At 41.4% G+C, this 22,939-nt stretch overlaps 1 protein-coding gene across 1 annotated transcript in view; it reads right to left on the bottom strand.

Moving 5' to 3' along the window:
* Window positions 1–4,047: 4,047 nt before the first annotated feature.
* LOC146599798 (myelin-oligodendrocyte glycoprotein-like) overlaps window positions 4,048–22,939 on the bottom strand; it is a 34,939-nt gene continuing 16,047 nt past the window's right edge. The window contains exons 2-5 of the mRNA XM_085297924.1: window positions 15,367–15,450; window positions 14,911–14,963; window positions 9,344–9,688; window positions 4,048–5,624 (exon numbers count right to left, since the gene is read on the bottom strand). Of these exons, the coding sequence (XP_085154050.1) occupies window positions 5,521–5,624; window positions 9,344–9,688; window positions 14,911–14,963; window positions 15,367–15,374 (510 nt within the window). The 5' untranslated portion in view covers window positions 15,375–15,450 and the 3' untranslated portion in view covers window positions 4,048–5,520. The remainder of the gene's footprint in view (window positions 5,625–9,343; window positions 9,689–14,910; window positions 14,964–15,366; window positions 15,451–22,939) is intronic.

Genomic DNA, 22,939 nt, shown 5'->3' with positions numbered 1-22,939 from the left:
AACATTATGTGCTACAAGAATGATCTGAATTGAGCTGAACTTGCATACCCCTTTCTATCCCTTCCCCTCAGGGGCTGACAATTCAATCTTCCCGTTGTCCCCTTTCACCACGGCAAAGCTGTGTGTATAGGTAGGCTTTCTCATATCCGCAGTTCCTACTAAGGGCTGCTGTGGTGGCTTAAAGATTTCCTTTTTTTCTTGCTTAGATTAAGGTGTCATAAGAGAAAGAAAAGATTTTCTTTAAGAAGTTGCTACTATCATGCCATGAGCAATTGTTGCAGGTTGGCAAGAAGATCATCTAGATGTTGCCTCTTTTTTACAGTCCTCTGAGATACTGTCTTTAACTGGGATACCAAAATAATGGAGACCACTAACAGTCCAATGAGTCCCTTTTTAAGCAGATGCAACGCTGGTTATGACAATCCCTGTCTTGGTAATTTGCAGGTTGGAATATCCTGCTGGCTTATGTTTAAGATCAAGTCTACAAGTTAGAAGCTTACCTAGTTTGGCAAGAGTTAGCAGCTAAATCATATGAGAGCGTACTTTGCTCTAAAAAGGTAGTCTCGATATTGATGACCATTTGAAGGTTTGGACTGTGAGTTGTAACTGGAGTGCCTAAGGAACCAGCTCCTACTCAGTACCCGAAACTTTTCAAGATGGTTCATAGAAAAAAATGAGCTACCGAAAGAGTGTCAGTGCTGGGAGCTCAGGCATTTGGTGAGGACATGACAGATTGCTGTAGTGGGGAAACCAGAGACAAAATATTATTTTCAGTAATAATCACATTTTAGAGCATCTTTCTACCCTTCCCCCCCCTTTTTTCCATTGAGAGATAATGTTTTTTAAGGGAGAAAGAGCCATGCACCAGAGTTAACCTTTAATTTTTTTTTTAATTTGTGGGACATTCTAATTCTTCAGTGATGTTCTGAACAAAAACCTTCAGTACATGGTCTTTTTTTTTAAGGTTTTATGTTAATAGATAATCATTTAACTTTGGTGGAAGGTCTAAGACCATCTTCTTGGCTTTCAGCCAGTGTAAATTTGAAGGGAAATTCCATGTGTGTGTGGAGATTAATAGAAGCGTTTTACTGCCGAGCTTGGTTTTTCCCTTTCTTTTCTATGGCTGTTTGGAGCTGCTAAGGGGTTTGCTTGTTTCAGCCAAGTGGGCAAAAGTTTGATTAATGTGTTTTGTAAATGCCATGAGAAATAAGAAGTGAAAGAATATGTATATTCTTTGAGCCTCCATGAGGAGGCGTCTTGTATTTGCCTTATGGATCCTATGGTTTTTGATCTGCAGAAAGCATTTAAGAGCTTATCTTACTAAAATAGAGTGATAAAAATTAATTCTCCTGCTTCTGTTAGTTTTCTAGTGATATGATGGGATTATTTCTGGCAGGGAGGAATTGTTAGCTTTTATCAATTGTGTTTCTGCCTGATCCATTTTGCCCAAACTGGTGATACAGGCAAGAAATATTTTACAAAATGTTTGTCAGCAGAATGTTGCAATGGCTTGTTTCATCAAAAAACTTGGTAAGGGTCCTTTTTTTCTCGTGAAAGCAGAAATGAGAGTAGGGATTGTGATGCACTTTTAGTGTTTTCCTTGTGGTTTGTGGCTAGAAGAGACGATCTTTTGAATGAACAAAGTGCCAGCAGGGGGCACTTCATGAACAATGTTTTGTGCAGGTTTTCACTTCAGGCACAGTATTTCAGCTGTTGTTTTATATAAGACATTTTTCTGTTGACATTTTGGACACACAGAGGAAAATCAAAGAGATATTGCTTCCTACTGGTTTAGCAAAAATAAATAGAAGTTCATTGCTATCTTAATGAATGCATTTGTTCAGCTGCCTTGCAAAGACTCATTTCTTCATTTCTTCTCCTTTTTATCCCCAGGAAAGCACAGTATAAAGCAGGCTTACATGCAGCTATAAAATCTTCCTGTGATATAATTGTCCTGGAAAGATATAGTAAAAAGCCATAAGAGTATACAATACCTTTTCTTTTCTTTTTTAATAGTAGTGCTGTCATGCTTGAGATGTCCTAAATACAAGGTTTGTAGACAGACTTTTACTGGCCAGCTAATACTCCTGGAAGAAAATGAACTATTTCTTCTAGAGTTTTTCTGTTTGCAAGATAGCAGTTTGCCTGTGTGTGTGTGTGTGTATACATACGTGTGTGTGTGTGTGTGTGTATACCTAGGTATATATATGTATATATATTTTAATTTTTATCCTTTAAAAATGGCAGTTTAAATAATCTACCTGTGAATAATTGAGAGCTGCATTCAAGACTTGAGTCTTTGGTTTAAGTTGTCTGTCGTCTTCCCTCCTATGGCTTGCAGTGCCTGAGAGAGAGCTTATTTGTTATATGAGTCAGCCTTAGCCCTCAGAAATACAAAGGAACTAGTATTTGGCCATCTTTTCTAAGATGATTTCAATGGTGGTCAGAATCTCTCAAGCAATAGAGTGAGATAGGGGGAGAAAAGGGACTAAACTTGGACAATTTCAAAAGTTGAAACGGAAGTTTAAACAAGGATTGCATTCCCATAGTAACATAATTTCCTGCTTTTTTAATTGAAACATAATCATCTTCCGTGCCTATTTTCAATATGTTTCAGTTCTCTTGATTAAATTGCTGAGTGACATGCTGTGTGAATGATTGACCTCAGCCTTAGCTGAAATAATGGTGGAAATTCTGCACCAAAGCTTATTACATTTATGTCTGTCTGGGCCATTGCTTCTATAGCACGTAGAGCTGAAAGGAGCTCAGTGAAAACCATTAACCAGTAAAACTGGCTTTGCTATAAAATTAGACAAATACAACATGAGCAAACAAAGTCCTTTTTCCCTCTGTCTTACCAGCGTCACTGTCAAGCATGAAAAAAACAAACTTGCTTTTGCTGCCATCTTTTTTCAAGAATAATGCACAAGGATCTCTCAAGAATTTCCGTAATGCAGCAGATGACCAGCCTGTACTCTTGCCATATGAAATCTGTAGGTGCAGGCAAATGAGAAGAGTAGAGATTCCACCTTCTTAAATGCGTGAATTGTTTTGGTACTCCTTAGTTTTCAAAGCTGACTCTAGTTCATGTTGAAACTCTGGAGACCACAAGAAGCATGTGCTGCTCACACTCTGCACATTAAGTATGCTTTGAGACATTTGCTTAATGGGTCATCACCCAGGCAGAGAAAGTTCAAGTCATTCAAACCTTCCCCTGCAGTCTCACAGGAAAGACGAATGGTGGTGGTATGTTATCACTGGGAATGACATTAGCTGCAACTTGTGGAAATATAATGAATGGGGACATTTAAACATCCCAAATGCCATTGCAAGTCTGAGTCATAAAAAATAGTGTTGTAAGAGACATCTACAGGTCACTCAGTCTGTCTCCCTCCACCCATTACGCTCTTGCCTCCGTCTGCTCATGTGCTCACTATGATTCACGTCAGTTTGCAAGGGCAGGAAGAATCACTTCTAGGCTGGGAGAGGCTGAGGACTGAGGGAACTGGGCCTTCCTCATAAGCACCCACCAGCGCGGTGCTTGCTCTTGCGCATGTGACTAGGATGCCCTTTTGTGGCTGTCCCTCTCTGCAGCAGTGAGGGCTGTGTTTCAGCGCTGCGTGCCTGCGTGAAGGTGTTTAAGTATTCATTTTCTTGCCTAAGAAACTTCTGCACGTGTGTAATCACACAGCTTGCACCTGTGAGGTGCTCGCTTTGTTTGCATACCATAACACCTTTTGAAAACTGTATGGCCCTTAAGTCGTTATAAGGAGATAAGAGGAATCATGTTGTTATTGAGATGAACAGGGGCAACTCAGGCTTTCAGGGCTGGGCCAGGCAGACCTGTACAGATCCTACTTCTGAATTTGTTGATTGCACAGGGAGCCTGTCAAACTCTAGGAACAACTGCAATACAAATAAAGAACTCCTAGATAGCTTACCAAGTGATTGCTCGTACCATTTTTTCCAGAATTTAAGACTTTATTTTTAATTAACTCTTCTGTTTTGAAAAATATATATAATTTGAGACAAACAATGTTTGGAGGGTGGGACAAAGGAGATAATCACAGTATGCGTGTCATCTAACATTGAAATCTCTCTGTTAAATGGATCCCTAGTTGCTACACGAAGCAACTCTGTAGCAAGGGCAGCCTGAGCAGCAGCTGCACTTCGCTGTGGCTGGAGGCACGCTGCCTGTGGCATTCTGTCTGTTTTCCCCACAGTGGGGAAAGGGCCATTTGCCAATGAAAGTCAAAGTTAACAGTCTTTTCCTCAATAGGTACGACTTTAAGCATTGTTTTATTCAGGTCCTTTCCTTGCAAAAACAACCCCGTCTTTCCTCTGAAAAGAGGGTGAAACTGTTTCAAATTGAAATTGCTCTGTGTGTGTCCTTATGAGTTGTTCTCCTCTGCTTGAGGACACAGGCAAAATGACTGCATTGCGCTCACCGCTCTTCACGATGATCCTGGTGAGCAGTTCTCCGGGCACTTCTCAGTTCTGTAGTAGCACAGTTGTAACAGCTCTGGCCTGACACAGAACTTCTGTACTTTCTTGATGTTATCGGTAAACAAGAACCTTTCAATCTTAGCTTTACCTTGGACATCTTGTACTACTTGCATTGAACATTTTATCTGCATGGGTAACAGTTGTCATTCCTTGACCAGTTTTTAATTCATTTTTTTCATCTGAAGGCATCTTAAACAAGAAACAGTGTCACAGTATCAGTCTTTTATCACACAGTTCTAGCTTAAGATTATAGCTTTTGCCTGATGATGACATTTCCACCTTTCATGGCAAGAAGAGAAAATACTAAATTCAATCTTCTAAAGCCTTTGACTTATTTAAATGTAGGTTCTGTAATAATACAGGACTTTCTTCCTCTACACTGAATTTTTCTAGCTTCTGTCATCTTCATTTATCAGCTTTACCCTTCTGCTGAAGAAATAGTTCATTTCTTCCGGGGGAAAAAAAATTGCTAGTGATAACCATGACATTTAAGAGTAATAATAGAAGCTGAAGTTCTGCAGGCTCAGATTTCACAAGGTTTTCATCCTTATGCTTCACAAAGAGAGCCTCTTTTTACTTCCAGTTTTTGTCTGACACATAGGGTAAATTGCCCTTCTCCTTTCAGTTTTCTCGAAGGGCTGCAGATGGGATCTTAAGCAAAAGAGCTCCCTAGGGTCAGTTCTAACATGATGCTGTGGCTCTGTAGGTCTTTATCTGAACTGAAGTTATCATTAAAGCAAAACCATCAAATGCTAAAATGCTCACATTTACAGCTCAAAAACTGGGCTTCAAGAAACAAATGAAAAAGCAGGCTTGCCACCTCTTGAGTTTTACTGCCTTTGGTTTCTTCTGTGCACCAAAATACAGGACACAAACACCTAGTGCTAGGTGTGTTTCCAAATATTGGTGCCTCTGTCATGTGGCTGTGGAGCAGTCCTAACCTTACAGAGCTGTTCTGTACAGCAAGGTCTTCTGATGAGAAGAACTTCCCAAACCGAAGTTTAGCTTTCCCAGTCACAAATGCCAAAGCATCAGTGTTACCAGGAGATGAAAAGAGACAGCAAGTGTATCTAGTCGCTGCGCATCACCAGGACTTCTCGGGGAAGCCTGACTGTGACCTGAAAGATTAAAAAAAGAAAAAGCTTTCATGTAACTAGTGGATTGACAAGAAGCGCATTTGAAATTTGTGTGGCCTTTTACTGGTGTAAAATTTTATGAATGCAATGAGAAAATTGAAACATTGTCTGGATTTTGCCTCTTGCAAAATTTTGCTTTGTGTGTGTACATGTACTATACAGGAAACAAAAAGTCTTAAGGACTATGAGAAATATTTTCTTTTTCCTTCACAGAAGAGACACAGTTACTCAGCAACAATAAATACAGTGTTCATTTCTGGGGTGACTTAGGAAATTTTGTTCAAAGTCCCGATAGAACAACAACTAGAAGAATATACCATACGTTATCAATCCAGCTAGTCAGGGCTTAAGGCAGGCATTTCTAGTAAGTGTCCTTAAATAATGATACTAACTATTGAAATAACTAGGCCACAGACTCTCGAATGGTAGTACTTAGACCACTGTTAGTACCGAAGCCACTGCATAGCCTGGCACAGAGCAAAGACTTCACCCTTTCCCAGGACGGTATCTGCAACCAATGCTGAGCGTGTATGCAGATGAAAAAGGATTTTGAACTCCTGACTTACGCAGTAGCTACACTTCTCCCATCACTGTTCAGGTCAGATGCCTTCTCTGGGAAATGAGGTTGTATATTCTTGTAATTCTGTCTCATTTCTTGGGCTGTTCCTGTTGCTGTAGTGTCTCAGCCCTTTCAGGTAATGCCTTTCAGCGGGTCACTACAGTTATCTGGTCACTAGTATGGGTTCTTCCTCCCCTCTTTCTAGGAGGAGTATAACACAATGACATGTAAAGGACCAGTTAATGTCTAGTAGTCCCCAGGAACACTCTGAGGTAAATGTAAGACTATAACAAGTCTCCTCTCTTCTTGAGAGCTCTTCTAGGCCAATACACTATCATTTTTACCCAGAAGCTGACTTAGAACAAGTTTCTGTTGACCCGGAAAGAGTCTCCCAAGAAAGTCAAAGTAATAGGAAAATCAGCCTTTTAAATATAGTTTAGGGAAAAAAAATCAACCTAGCAAACAAATAAATAGAAACAGAGGTGGAACTGAGCAAAACTTTTTCTGTTTTATATAAAATATGACTTATCTACTGATCTGTTTATAAGGAAGGCAAAGTGTGGGAATTATTTGTGCACACAGTCTCTTTGTTCTCAACATGTCCTTTAATGTCCAAAGTTCCAAGTGCCTCTCAGACTAAAGACTAATACAAAACAGATTCACTTCCCCCCTCTTTCTAAAGAAATTGCTGGAAATGCAATGCTGGCTATGTTTTTCCTAAAATAATTCTGAGAATAGGAAACAACATTTTTCTTTTCATAAAAAGAATTATGTTGCAAATGTTAGGCTTCTCCATCTCCATTTCTCCACCTCCAAGGCCCCCAAACCCAGAAACACAGAAACCTTCAGGTACGTGCAAGTGTGTGGTTCAGTTTGTTCTCTTATAGCAAGATCAAAACACTTCTCCTGCCAATCTCTTTTTTTTTTCAAAAAAAAGAAAATCTTTTCATGATAAGAAAAAGTTCCTGTTGAGAAAAAGTTGTCACAGAATTTTCAGCTCAGTAAAATGTATACATAGTGAATATATTGTATATATATATTTATTTAGAGTTGTATGCATTTTTTTCTTTAACTACGCGTATTTTACACCCTCTTTCTGAGAAACCTCCATTGCTATTGCATTAAAAAGTCTGATATTTTCATATTTCCTATGGAGATATTCTAGCTCCTTTTTGGGGGGCTTTTGTAATACTATTACTTCCTTCTATTAAGGCATAAGATACCATCTGAAATTTCTCTTCATATTCTTTGAAGACCTCTAAGCCAGTGAAAGGAGCTATCTTAGCTCCAAAGAGGATATTTCCTGTAATTCTTGAAGTTGTTTATTGTTCATGTGGTATAGAGCTGAGATCTTCTGTATGATAATGAGATGAAACACTGCAGTGTTTCTCTTCCTTGGTTTCTGTTTGAGTTCATTGCTGCATCATATCTTGATCTGGCTCTAATATCTTTCTGTGGCCAAACTTACTACATTAGCTGCAGTATTATATCCTTTACCTACACTAAGTAAAATGAAAATTACAGCCATTAATTTTTATATAACAAAATGTTACAGGTTTGATAATAGTAATTTAAGATTTTGTAGAGCTAATATGAATAATTTGCATTACAAGCAGGAATTCTATGGGAGAATTTCATGAGAATGACATGTCAGAGCTGGACAGCCCTTATGTATTATATTCAGTGAAGAAGTGTTTACAAATGACCCTAATGTAGTTTTGTGTTATGACTAAGAATTCAGCGTCTGCATTATACTTCCGAATTGCCTTTGGATGAGATCCACTTCAGTTTTCCTGCAAGTGAGTAGCTCAACTCTGGGAGTTCATTCATACCAACCTAATTTACAAAGGCTTTTTCTTACCTCCAGGAATTGAATGGCTTCCACATGACTTGTTTTTTATTGACTTTCATGGTGCTTACAATGGTAATTAGCTTTATGGACTAGGGATCACTGGTATGTCAGTAATTCTCACTGTGTTCTACGTCTGTGTTAGTGGCAAAGATATTCTGTCCTGTCCTGAATAGCTGTACTTAAGTTTGTGTTTTGCTAGAATCAGTAAGAGAGAACAAGCACCAAAAGTCTCTTGGACTCAAAAGTGATTAGTTTAAGCCTAGAATGGGAAAAGGGTACCAGTAATTAATCTAAGGGTTAGGGTTTGTTTGTTTGTTTGTTTCTCTTGAGGAAGAATAGGTTTGCCAAACAAACTGAAAATTTAAATGTGATCACAAAATTAAATCAGAGCAAAGGACACTCTTTCTCACCAAAAATGAGATGATGAAAACATTTTGGTTTTGCATTTTCAAAACGATTTTTTTTCACTTTGAAAACTGCAAAGCTTTTCACTTAAATTTTCTGAAAAAAAAGTATTTCACTTTACATTTCAAAAACATTTTTCTCTTAAGAATGATGTGTGTTTTATAAAAAGACTTCAAAGGGGTTTAAATTACTTGAAAACAAAATAAAACATTTCTTTAAGCTGAATGAAGTGTGTGTGGTTGACCAAAATGAAAGTTTCCAGCTAATTTACTCAAGCAAAATAAAATCTAAAAAACTCATATTTTGCTTTGACCTATAGCCTCTTTTTATTTATTTATTTATTTATTTATTTATTTATTTATTTCAGCTGATCAGTTGGTCAAACTGAACAACCCCTCATTTTACTGGCTGTGCTTCTAGGTAACTCAAAGATGTAGGCTTCGTGTTTGGTTGCCAGAGATGAAGCTAATCTTCATTCACAGATCCGAGTCCAAATAGTGAATGAAACTCACCCGTTCCTCTGGGGACAAGGTGGATGCAGGACAATACAGAAACAGAAATAACCAAATGCAGAAAAAGCTAGGAGACCTCATTACCCAACAGTGGATCCTGTAAAGAGAGGTGGAAGGCGCAGGGGGCTTGCCTTCAGCAATCCTACTGCTTCTGTGCATATGCAGTGCTGAAGCTTAGCAAAGATGCATATTTTTTTCCTTCTCCCATCTTTTTCTTCCAACAAAAGCAATGAACAGAGGGAAACTGAGTGGAGATGCTTTAGATTTTGGACTCATTCCAATCAGTGGCTGTATTTGGGTTGTGTCAGCAAAATGCTCCCCTCAGCTCCCTCCCTCTTAAAAAAAAAAAAAAAAAAAAAAAAAAAGGTCTTACCTGATACATAGAGTTTAATTTTAGATTTCTGTGTTTCGTTGGAAAGAGATGAAGCCTGTTTATAGATGCAAGTATATACAGCTGCATCCTCTAATCGGACATTGGAGAGCTGTAGGGAAAAGTTGCCATGCTTCACCTCATCCAAAAAAAGACGGGTTCTGCCACGGTAATTTGTATCTTGGTACCCTAGTGAATCTTCTCCATTGTGAAAAAAATGGACTAAAACAGAGTCTATCTGCCAGTAGAGCTTTGAATCGGAAACATCCAGCTCTCCAGGGGAGGTGATGGTACAAGGCAAAATGACAGTTTCTCCAACAAATGCATGGCATGTTGTATCTGGCTGACCTGGAATAAAAAACAGACAACTTGTTCAGTGGGCAGCAGAGCTAAGGACACCAACTTTCCTATAAGTTGGCTTCCTGACAACTTTATTGTTTCTCTTCCCAGCCTCCTGCTCCCAGCCATGGAGAAGGCAGCACGTGCTGTGACATGACATGAGGCCCATATGTGCTGATTGACAGCCAGCTGTGCAGCAGGGCAGAACTTGCTGCATGCGAGCTGCATCCACTTCCTCAGTGCTGGCACTGATTTGCGTTTCCTTAGCTAGGGATTCTCCAGGTTCTGAGAACCTTGGTCTTTGAGATCAGGTGTCAGATTCAGTTGAAATTAGTCAGTTTGCAAGGGGAGAAAAGCATGTGGGGAAGTGAAGATTGGCAGACAACATGACTAAATAAGTTTTATTTTTGTAGACAGTCTGGCTAAAAAAAGGAGAAGTGTGAAAAGGATGTTAAACTGCCAAGAGAAGAATCCTGGAAAAGCTTGGTCTCCTTCAACTCCCCTTGCTCAGCCATCACATCATGGCTCCAGTTGTGTAAATAATGTGCTAGATTCTGCTTCTCCCTTCCTCTGCAACATCTTAAAAATGATCTGACGGAACAGAGTAATTTTCTGCAAGTTTGTTTGGGTGTACTCAAAGATAGGTTTAGCTCAGTTGGTTAGAATGTGGTGCTGCTAATGCCAAGGTCGTGGGTTCAATCCCCATACAAGCTATGTTGAGGGTTGGACTAGATGATCTCCAGAGGTCCCTTCCAACCTTACTGTTCTATGATTTTTTAAGATCTTACTAACTGTAGTCTCTGGGTCTCTTACAGTATTTGATATAATTATTCTTCTAACACCCCCAAAAGAATTTTCATTTTAAAGATGCAGAACTGAAGCACAGAAAGGCTAAATGATGCTTCCAAGGCCTCAGGGAGATCCACTATTGATCACTGGGTGTAGTTTGTACCTGTGACCTGGACATTTGATGGTAACAGTACCAGCTGATTCCAACAGATACAAGAATCATTGTGTATTAGCGAGTGCAGCGTACTGGTGAACAAGCAGGCAGAAAGGTATGGCAAGAAAACAAATATATTGCAAAATGAACACTCTTCATGTAACAACTTTGGTGCTAATTATTTTCGTAAATTCTTCCAAGTCAGTTGAAAATACACTTCCACAAACGGAGAGGTCTGCTATTACTGAGTAGGACAACTCTTACTAGATTTTACTGTAACAGTTTCCTGGGAAAGGTTGGGGGATGAGAGAAGGTCTCTATACCTAACTAGCTGTGCTTGGTTTAGAAAATAAAAGCAAGAGTTTTTAAAGCATAAACAGCTAGGTATTTACAGCACAGAATATAGAGTTAAGTTAAAGATTTGACCAAACTCATTTCATAAAATATTTTTATAAATTAAAATACAGATTAATTTATTTGGATGGGAAACTCTCCTCCCCAGCAGGGAGCTGAACAAAAGCAGCATGAGCTTCTGATTTCACAGGAAGAAAAGCCAAAATTCACTGTGAAATAACTCAGTCTGTTTTCACTGCAAAAGTCATGTAAAGCATGAGAGGCAAGTAATTAGACTAAATATAAAAATACACGCACTTGGTCTCAAGTGTGTTCATTTTTAGACCATGTTTTACATCTCTAAATGTAGCAGCCCTATCCATTTATTGTGCAAAAGATCAAAAGGAGTCCAAGTTCCCTCTTCAAGTCACTGATGTCAGCCAGAAAAACCAGCGCTTTGCTTTCTACATGCTCAGGCTGCTGTTGCCATATTTATTAGTGTCTGTTTTTTGGCTTATTTGTTTTCTCATTGTGTATGGCCAGATAGAGGTAAAAGCAGAAGAAAAAATGTCATTCAGCAAACTAAATCACAGAGCTGAGAAGTGTCTCCTATTGGAACCTTTTCACCAAACATACGCTTTCCTTGGATTTTCAAAATTTTCAGCTGAAGATCCCAATCCTCTTTTTGCCAAATGTTTTAAAGCTTGAGCTGAAAATCTACCCATCTCCAGTGCAATTCCTATTTGCCAGTGAAAGGAGATCCCTGCCTACCCTTACAGTCTTGAGAGCTCAACCGTTTAAAGATTGTATCAGGTTTTGCCTCTCTCAAGAGGAGCCTTAATCACAACAGTATCCAAATAACTGTCTTCTGATTTTATTTATAATGAAATTCTAGCCCCTGCTGAACTGTGGGTTATCTGCCAGAACAACGCAGCCCTACGCTTACCAAGGAAAGTGCCTCAGCAATTGCTAATTAACCTTAGCACTGCAGCTGAGGAAAGGCAGCGAGGGGATGGGAGCAGCCTGGGAGCTGTCTCTGAGTTGTGTGGGTCAGGAGAGCTGAGCGAGGCTGTGCTTAGCAGAGCCTCTCCAAGGCAGGACCATACCCTGTTTTTTGCTGACCATGGTTAGCTAGGTATGGGGCAGAGACAAATGCCTCTGAGCTGGCTGCAGCTGTTTAGAAAGCCAAGGAGGAGGTGAGCCTCGGGAAGAGCTTTCTAGTGAGAAGAGTTGTGTCCACAGGAGGCTAGTAGTACTGAGAATGCTCACAACGTACTCGGTTGCACATGGATGAAGAAAAGATCATCCTGAAATCAACAAAACCTGTGGCCCTATTAAGAAAAAAGAGGCACTGAGCACTTGCTTGAAGAGCAAAAGAGGAAAAAAAAAAAAGATGTTCATCCTACCTCTTCATTCTCTTCACTTTTAAATTTGATCCTGGTTTTGGAATTGTGATGCATCAGTCTCATCTACCTTCTTTTTGGCTCTTTATGCCTTTTCTGAAGCTTGAGGACAGCAGTGCAATAATTTGGGCCCAGAGTAACTATTTCTTTCCTGCACGATATGGTGCACGAGCCTCACACTGCTTGCGATGGAATAAACAAACACCTGAGGGCCCCAACCCAGCCTGCCCTACTCTGCTTGCGACTGGTAAAGCGAGGGTGCCAGGGGCGAAATAGAGGGCTCTGCTGGAGTTGGCTGGGACAAGAAATGACCAAAATCTGGCCGTAATGATTTATCTAACGGAGCTGACAAGAAAGTGAGGTCTCTTACAGTTAGTGTGAGCAGGCTTCTGGATAAAAGTTGGATAGAGGCCCTTATGAAAGCTAATCCTGAGAAGAAGGCTTGGGCTATGCCAAACTGACTAGGTGATATTACATTAGGTTTCTCGCTGAGGACCTTGACACACCTGAAGGAGTGGAATGGGTAGTTTCCCAGCCAGAAGATGGAAGCACCCATGCAGGGAGCATGAGGGATGGTGGCAGCCTGCTGTTGGGGTGCCTGAAGGGAGGTGAGTAGTGCTGGTCTATTTTGCCTTGAGAGCTCTGTGTATAGGATGTGGTCTTATGCAGATCTCTACCCTGGGAAAAAAAAAACATCTTGGCATGTGGCTTTCACTCGCAGGTGTAAGACTCAAATGTTAAGTTAGACTTTTAAAAAATACATTGTTTTTTAAGTGCTGGCAAAAGTTTCAGATTATCAAGGTGAAGCTGAGTGTGAAAATTAAACTGTTTATAGGGATTAAAAAAAAGAGTACCTCCAAGAAGCTAGAGACAGCTGCACTGCAGCCTGGCTTTTCAGCAAGAGATGGAGTAGATATTTAGCAAAACATTTAAAAACCAGGCGCTGTGATTGCTGTAGGATTCAGTCTGGGGTAACTTTCAGCTTGTTGGTCACTTTGGCAGCCCCTAGATCTCCCTTCCCCCAGTCTGAGACAAAACTAATAGCTAAGTACCCTTTGGGCTTTTTATATCCTTGTGGTTAAGAGCCTACCTTTTTTCTGTTGCTACCTGGGAATTACTCAAGGGCTGGTGTGCTGGGCAGCATGCAGAAGGTTATGCAGGGAAGCATATAAAGCCTGACTTGTAGGCCATTAATGATGGATTTTTTTTGTAGGGCAACCAGATTTGTGTATTAATTATGTACTGCCTATACTGGGGGAATCTGAGATGCCAGTAGGAGATCTAGAGTTTATGTGCTGAGGAGAAGAGTCTGGAAGTGGGAACTTTTGAGTCTATCATGTTTACTGGGCTTTGAGAATACTATTGTAGTTCTGACAAAGAGAGCAAAGAAAGATCCAGGAGTAATGGATTAAATGGAGAAAAAATGCTCCGGTGACAGAAACAAGCAACAGGGGATTTATTCTTATGTGTTTTTGAGTATCTGTGAGCTTGAACTGGAATGTGTTATCCTGACAAGGTGTTATCTTGATTCCTCACAAGCATGTCTCGCCTATATGCAGATGTGTCTGTAGAGGATCAGGCTGTCTGCAATCCCACTTCCTCACTCAGAAACACTGAACTTGTGGCTTCTTATTACAAGGGGAAAAAATGAGCCAAAGGGTAATTACATAAATGTCTCGGGGTGCTTGCAGGTGTACGCTCCACTGAAAGAGTACATCTTGAGTGGCAACAGGCTTTTCATGTTGCTCCATGCAGACGTGTGAAAGGTCTCTTTAAAAATGACAATCATGCTCCCTGAAGAGAGGGAGCGACTAGTTCAAAACAAAGTATACCTTTCTGAGCCACTGCAGCACTTTCTGAAAGCAAGGTGCTCCTGAACAAGTGGAAGAATCTTGACCACAGACGGAAATCTCAGTATTGCTGAATTTAAGCTTAAAACGAAGAAATTGAAGGGATTTGTTCCTGTAGCTTGTAGAAGGCTCCCTTAGCAGTACATGCTAACATATCTTTTTCATATGAAAGAGCATTACATCTAACATATACTGGGCCAGAAAGCCAGCTCTACTAGAACTTGGTAGTGTTTGTGCAAAGATTCAGGGCAAGAGCATGTGCGAGAGCAGGCTGCGCAGCCCAGGCTGCTCATGCAGTTGGGCTTCAGTCCTTTTGCTTATCTCATTATAGCCAGCAACCTGCCAGATTTAAATACAAAACCAGATGCAAGACAACTGGAGTTATAAAGGTGACTTGGAATTTGCTTCTCTAGTATTACGGAGAAAGGGGGATACTCTAAGGACATGGGCAGGATAAGCTTTATAGGTAGAGGTTTGTGGGCCTGGAAATGCCTAAACCTTGAAACCCTCTTTCAATTATAATTTATCTGAAAATTATTACCTGTACCTTGTCCTGAACGTGCTGGAATGTATTCAAAACAAGGCATGTCTCTGTTTTGCTCAACTCAAAGATTCTTACTGGATCTTTATCATAATTGCAGTTTGTGTGTTCATGTGTAAATATTTCCACAAATTCCTAGATGTGTTTTACGGTATATTTACCTCTGGGTAGAGATGCAAACAGTAAACAGGCAACCATCCAGAAAGCAGTCTCCCTAATGAAGTGAGAGAAATAGAGAAATGCTGAATGCTTTGTTGGAATGCTACAGCAGAGATCAAAGGCTTTTTCTCTGGCATAATTTATGCCCTGTTTCACAATTCTCTCATCTGTAATTTGGATAGAAATCTGAGTGGATTAGAACCCCTATCTCGTTTAGTTTTCTAGTCTTTGGTGTGAATCACAACTTTTCTCTTTATATCTGAGCCCTAAGGGGACTGGGCTTTAGTCACAAACACTAGCTCCGTAATTCCTTCTTCCATTCTCGTATGGGGAAAGTGAACTGTACATACAGTTTATTCTTGGAACTATAGTTTTCTATAATTTTCCTTTGTAATGAAGTCAAATCCCCTTTGCCCCCAAGCTTCAGCTGCTCGGCAATAGAAGAAAAACTAACTTACCATTTCATTTTTGTGGCTTCCCAATTGCTAGGAATTGTCCCACGTCACTAAATCCACCAGGCACTTCAGCTGTGACTTTTGACTCTATAAAAACAAGAGAGTGAAAAACACTTTCCCCCATCCACCCCCTCCAAAGAACTTCTCTAGAAGGGAATAGGATGTTTACTACTCCTAGTGCTTGGTTTGCTGAGGTATGGTTTTTCTTCTTTCACTGGAGAGAGTCCAGCGTAGGGCTACAAAGATGATCAGGGGGCTGGAGCACCTGACCTACAAGGAACGGCTGCGAGAGCTGGGCCTCTTCAGCCTGGGGAAGAGAAGACTGAGGGGGGGATCTTATCAGTGTGTACAAGTACCTGAAGGGAGGGTGTCAAGGGGACGGGGACAAACTCTTTTCAGTTGTCCCATGTGACAGGACAAGAGGCAATGGGCAGAAATTGAAGCACAGGAAGGTTCTGAATATGAGGAAGAATTCTTTATTGTGAATGTAACAGAGCACTGGCACAGGTTGCCCAGAGAGGTTGTGGAGTCTCCTTCTCTGGAGATCTTCAAGGCCCGCCTGTATGCAACCCTGTCTAACATGCTCTAGGTGACCCTGCTTGAGCAGGGAGGTTGGACTAGATGATCTCCAGAGGTCCCTTCCAATCTCAACCATTCTGTGATTCTATGACTGTGTGTATACAATACCAGGAATTTATTTTCATGTCGAGGATGGATGTGAGTCACAAGCCATACAGTCAGGGACTAGGGAGGTTTCAGTCATTTGTAGGGGATTCTTCTATAGCTATCTGGGATCAAAAAAGGTGATGAAACCTAATGGGTGTCTAGTAAAACCGTATTTGTCAAGACCTATCTGTCAACACTATCCCTACAAGTCTACCAAATATCATCCAGGGTGCACACCCACCAACAAAATTCAGTCAAAGCAAATAAGCCTGTAAGGAGAATACTGATTAAAACATCTTCTTAGTATAGCCCTCAGAGGAAGCTGTTAGATTAGATACTCTCTCAAGGAGGCAGCAACCAGCACAAGGAAAAAAGATGTATATTTTGTGCTTCCTCCCCATCCCTGTCCTATTCCCACCTCCTCTCAGCACCTTATGGAGTGCAAGTATGAAGCTTATGGAATACAAGTATGTGAGTGATTGTTCCTCCTCAGCGTGCTGCAGAGAGGGTACTGACAGCAGAATGGGTCGTTTAGCCAAGGGCACCTTCTTTTCCCACTGGGTTGACTGTAGATGGGTGAGAAGACATGGGGAAGCTGATGGTGCTGTTCTGCTGCCTACTGCTTCAGGTGAAACCAAGTTTCCTAGAATAAACAAGGCTCCAGGTGCAACCCCCTGGGGAACCTGCTCATCCCACAAGGGCTGGAATTTGTGTGCTCACGCTCTAAAATCCAGTCACAAGAGCTGAATTTCTGTGCTTCCCTCTCTCTGTGGCCAAGCCCTGGTTACACTTCATTTATCAGCCCATTCCCCAAACCTGGGCCAAACCATCTGGCTTCTTTGGTTTCTTATAGCAAGCAGGAGGCAAGCGTCTGCCAGGATCCCTGCCCTGCCCCTAGATACACCTCCTCCCCATTATGTGCCTCTGGCTGGACTGGACTGTGAAAGGTTGAGCTTGGACTTGGATATCTGACAGATGTCTTTTGTGTTGGAAAGCTTGAGGCATCTCCTTGGGAGGTCAATTCCTCTGTTGTTTTTGTAGCAGAGGTTAGTTTAACTTTAAAATACTCTGTTCAGCACGAATGACTTATTTTTGAGAGCTTGTGGAAGGTTTTGGGTGTTCTTTGCTCTGTTTTGAAAAGGACAAGCAGATGATGTGTAGTGGCTGGTATAATTGGCATTGGGAAAGATCTGGTTTTGCAATGTAAGTACCATGAAACCTTCACTCATTTGAGTTGTCTTATGGATTTAAGCCAATGTGTCCTGCTTGATAGACTTATCCTGTGGTTATCTCCCTCTCAGTTGTAATAGTTACTTTTCCAGGCATAGGTATACATTTATGGTAATTGAGGTTATCCCATATGTGTTTCCTTTTTGCCTTCCTTTAGTAAATGAAACTGAGATACTGACAGCCAGTTCTATCTCCCTGATTAGCTCTCCATGGTGCTTCGGAGTTTAACCACCCCCTCCTGCAACCTTTGTACAAAAATATCATCGTCAAACCTCTTATTCTGTGCTCTGGCCTGCCACTGGGTCAAGGACAAGGTGAAGCTGGAGGGGCCGTGGCTCCACACCAGCTTGCGCTTATGCCAGAGCAAGTCTTGCTCCAGGCCTGAAGGAGAAGGAGCATAGCCTGGCTGCTGGTGCTCCGAAGCAGCGCTCTATAGAGCTGCCGAAGCCATGGCCCCCTCTTCCTGTAGGTAAAGCTGGTCTTTAAGATACCTCCCTATGCAGAAGGAACTCAAAATCTGATAGATGTGATCAACTAACAGATCTGTGTAAAGTAGCAGACAGGAATGAGCCAAAAGCTAGATGCTGTAAAAGCAATGCACTTCTCCTGTAGGCCACCCATTTTCTAACAGATTTAATTCTGACTTAAGAACCAATTGGAGGTTGTTGCTCCAGCCAAGCCTGTAGTTTCCATGTCTGGCTTTGGCTGATTTACTCCCACAGAGTCCCTTCATGACATATGGTTCTCACATAGGTCGGTACCAAAGTCTTGGGGTGGGGTGGAAGTGGGATCAGACCTGCAATACCAAATGACATCGGAAGCGTATGTGAATGTTGCTCATTTTTGCCATTCACGTGCTTCTGTTAGTTCCCTATTGAAGTTTAAGCCTCTATATACAAGCAGAGTAAGGAAGGTCTGTTTTGTGAAGTAGTACTTAACTGCAGGTGTGTTTTGGACTGTTTCAGCCGGAGCACCTGGCCCTTACTTTAGCTTAACGTATTGTTTAGTTAAAGTAACATTTATTTCTGGGTTGAGCTGACACTGCTTCAAATGGAAATGTTCACACCCAGCCTACACAAGGATTGCTAAACTGGAGATCTGATCCAGTCTCTGCACTTCAGCTGGTGCAAGATGTTTCAGTCACTACATGGATGAGGGCTTAAAATGAATAGTTTCTATTCACTCTTTCACATCTTGCCCTTCTTAAATGCTAGCTTAAATGAGAAAGAATTTCAGGAAACTAATGCATATTTTTGTCTCTATTTTTGAAATTTAAAAATCAATTTACTAGTCATTTTATTCTGACAGAGGAGTTTTGACTTATTTTTCAGAGGCTAAACCAATTAACTGAGTAAGACTTTGTAGTGAAGAATCATACCCTGAAGAATTAAAATAGTACGTGATATCTCTTTTAACACATTAACCTATTTAAGACAGATGAGGGCATTAAAGACAATTAAAGTGCATGATTAAATTGCAAAACTCGAAACTTCATGGCAATATCTGCGTCATCTAATGTTTGTGTCACAAGTGTGAGTCCATTTAGTGAATGTGCTGGCTTAGCTCTGCCATAAAATGAAATCAGCCAACTGGGCAAATAAATAAACGTTTCGAATGTCTGCAAAGCAGCAGTGCTGTGTCTCAAAGTACTTCCTGCTGTTTTGTTCCATGAGGCAAGAGAGGGAGAGATAAGTACATAAATGTTCCTGGTGAAGACTCATCTCCCTTGAAGGGAGGTTAAGAAAATGGTATTTTCTGCAGGTGCCATGCTGAACCTGGAAACAGCGCTGCTGCGGTTAAAGAAGGGAGGACGTTCCTCTCTGAACAACTCTGCCAGTTAGGACTCCTGGGATCGCCAGAAGGAAAAGTGGGTGGAAAGGGGGAGAAGAGTAGAAAAGTTCTGCCCAAATCAGGGGTCCATGTTGTGAGCAGGGGCTTTTCTTTTTTCTACTGCCCTAAACCTTCCTGGCAACTGTTAGATTCCAGCAGTGACCACACAGCTGGAGCATGGAGCATAACGCTTCTGTGATCTTACAGTGGGCAGCAATTCTGGTCACTGAGCTATGACACAGGAAAACAGATGCTTTAAGTAATCAGTCCAGTGATGGCCTGTAGTCATGGTACATCTGTATATTTTGTGTACTGCGAAGATACAAAAGGGTCTAGACCAGAAAGGAGAGCTGACCTGAGAACTGAAGGACTAGAGAAGGCTCGTGAGAGGCTGTTATGGGACAAGGGGTTGAAGCAAAGTGCTGGCCAGGGTGGGGAAGGAGGTGCCGAGGCTGGAAGCCTTTCAATTCCGGTTTAAAAGCTGTTGCAGATTAAGTTGATTTAACAATTTGGATGTTGTATTGAAGGGACCGGTTTGGCTGCCAGCTTTTCCACTTGTTTTGCCAGTCTCCAGTACTGGCTGAACAACATGGGTAAGGCACTGAATAAATGGTGACACAAGATGGAACAGACACCAGTAACCCTGAAAGACTTGACCAAAAGCACATCGGAGACAGATGAAGACAGTTGCTAAGAAAACTGCTCGTCACACGCACTTGGCAGCGCTTTATGGTTTAGTCACTGAAGTGCTGACATATTTCTTCCCTCTCCTTGTGTACTTCTGGCTTTCAAGAGCAGGTATTATGCTAACTTGTTACTGTTACTGATGTTTGCGGAAGTGTGTGCACTTTCTCCCCGACATGAAGAAATCCTGGCAGCACCTAGAGCAAAGAAATGCCGCCCTACTATTTCTCATCCACCTTAAGGCCGTCTTCTGTCCTTTCTGTTCTTTAAATCCTTTCTGCTCATATAACCAGCCAGTCCTGTTACCCTTTGTAGTAGAAAGCTAATGAGTGAGGAAAGCTCATGAGTGAGCTTGCAAGCAGAAATTACGCTTTGGTTGGTCGGAGAAAGTTCTTATGATGCAACTGTCTGTACCGAAACTTGGTGATTGTTTCTGATCTTATCTGAAAGAAGTCTGTAAACAAAATGAGGCCATTTGGAGAGCTGTCCTACAGTTAGCTGAAGGAAAGATACCTCAGAGACTTCAGAGAGGGACATGCTGGCAGGTATCCAAAATGAAAACTTCCCTTGTTAGGGTTTTAGTTTTGGAGGTAAATCATCCTAATTATGCCAATCGGAAAGTAACTTTCCAGGGATTGTGAGTGATGGCAGGTAGTACTTGCGCAGCCAAACTGTTGTGTAATTTACCCTCGCAGCTTCAGGCAGCTGGAAGAAGTGCCCTTTGCTTCCAAGGGAGTGTCTGGAGCTTCAGGCTACAACGTGTGCTGTGAGAGCAGCCAAATCCTGCGTTCGCCTTTTTTTTTTTTTTTTTTTTTTTGGTGCACTGTAACAAACTTAATGTGTCTGTGGACCCTGTGGATGAAGAAGTTGTCAAAGACAGCATGTGCCACTCTTTTGAGGGCAACTGAAGGCTGGTCTGTGTTATTTGTTGTTGTTTGGTGTGGTGTGTTTGATGGGTGTTTTTTTGTTTTTTTGTTTGTTTTGGGGGTTTCTCTTGTGTGTGCGTTTTTTTTTTTTCATAGTCTGTAGCTGTTTAAAGCTACCCCACCTTGTCCATGCCTGCTGTGCGCTTGGGTGTCGTGGACTCTGTTCACGCTTACTTTCTTTTCCCCTCGCTGTGCTCCAGCCACACCTCCCAGGCTGCGACGGGGGTGGTGGGTGGAGTACTGACTCTGTGCTTGCCTGTGTTTTTCCCCATAGTGCTGGAATTTCCCACTGCCTACTTTTCCCACTGCCTCCACTGGCTTCTTATCATGGGCCACGACCAGGCTCTGGGGCTGAAAGGTTGTTATCAAATGCATATCTACTCTAAAATGTTACTGCATTGCAGGGATAGAATGAATGAATGGTGGTACGTGATTCACTCCCAGGGGAAAGCTGTACCCCAGACTGAGTCCTAGGTGCTACAGCGGGAACTTATGCACGCGCCCACCCCTTTCCCTGGCTTTGAATAAATGGTTTTGGTAAGGAGCATTATCCGCATGCACAGAAGTAAGATGGGTGAGAGAACAGGAGTTAAAAATTATACATGACTTCAAACTCGCAAACACCTTCGCAAAGATTTGAGGGGAAAGTAGCAGAACCTTGGATGTAGCTGACCAAAAAGGGAATGTGTACAAGTTAGCAGAATCTAGTTACCTACTCATTTCAATTTCTAGATTTTGCTGTTGATTTCAGAATAGCTCTAGTAGCTCTCAGACTAAAGCTGCTTGCGGCTTTGAAAAATGAGAAGGGTTTAAGTGGCTCAGGGGACCAGAGCTAAATGTAGCACATCTCATTTCAAGTTTCAGAAGGAAGGAAGCATGCTCTTGGTACACAAGTGAGAACAATTCAAAAGTGATCAAATGATGCTCCAGTCTTGTGGTATGTGGTGCTTTCATGTTATATTTGGTCTGACTGAATTCCCAGAGAGCCAGGATCCATATAATCCATATAACTGTTATGTCTGAAGAATTTTGGTATGTTATCTACTTGCTTCCCTTGGGTGAAGGTCAATCTAGGGATTAGGTGAAGCATGTCTGTACACAGATCCCCAAGGCATTTCATGCCACTGCTGCCTGTGCAGTCTGTTGTAGACACAGTGGACACTGTTGCCACCAGTCCTGGAACTTTAAGCAGTGGGTTTGCACTCTGTTCTTCTAAAATATGCTTTGTCCTCTAAGTAAGATAACTCTTGTACTAGGTTAACAATTAGGTTTTCAAAACTCTCTACTGCTCCACAGAAGGCAAAATGTCAAGGCAATGCCTTTTCCTCTTTTATTTTTATTTTTTCCCCCTTCCTCCAGGCAAAGACTTTTGATTAGGGAGCAATATCTGCCCTCTTAAACCCTAATGTGTTCTTGGCCTCCCTAGCACTGTCATTGCCATCATAAGTCCTCCTGGGTTTCTGAAGGTTTGATGCTGCCTGGGTGGAAGCTCAGGAAGCATGACCTAAGCAGTATATGCTGTCTCCCATCCTCTACTTCATCTGGTGCTTACTGGGTGAGGCTTATTCCCTATGGCTAGTGATTGTACAGTGATCTCATGCCCTTTTTTGAAACTTCTAAAGAGAAACCCAAAAGTCATTGTTCCTTTTTGCAATGTCTTTCTGACAGCCCCAAAGAAAGTTCCTCTTTCCTCTCTATTCCTTCTTGTTCCTCTGAGAGTTTCCGCTGCTCTTTATCTGTCAGTTCCAGCAAAATATATTTTTCTCTTTTGCTGAATAATTTATTTTTAAGAAGAATAAAGAGCTGGTCTTCCGTAAGACTGCAGTTGCATGCAAAAGATGTATGTGTGTGTGGTGTTTTTTCTTTTAGAAACCTCAACGACAAGATCACGAGTGCTAAAGGAAAAAGAGATGCAGGTTCCTTCAGTTGAATTAAAAAAAATGTATATTTTTTTGCCCTCTTCTCTGCCTTAGAAAGCAACTCCTGTCTGAATACCTGGTTCTAGTAATCTAACTGACATCTTGTTTTAGTACTGTGTAACTTCTGAAGATAGAAGTATTGCAGAGTAAAATGCTAACATGCAAATAAGGGCCCTAATTCCTCACTGTGGGTTTTCTTTCTCTGGCATGTGCTCAAACTGACCCTTAGAAATCAGTGGCATTGACGGATTCTGGAATACGTTATTCAAAAAACAAATAGCTAAGCCCATGCCTAGATTCACCATCTAGAGTCCTGTAGAG

This window comes from Rhea americana, unplaced genomic scaffold, assembly GCF_003343005.1.
Source record: "Rhea americana isolate MKP2758 unplaced genomic scaffold, rheAme1 scaffold_132, whole genome shotgun sequence".
Taxonomy (NCBI): Eukaryota; Metazoa; Chordata; class Aves; order Rheiformes; family Rheidae; genus Rhea; species Rhea americana.
Note: the sequence above shows the minus strand (reverse complement) of the source record. Positions and strands in the feature narration are given on the sequence as shown.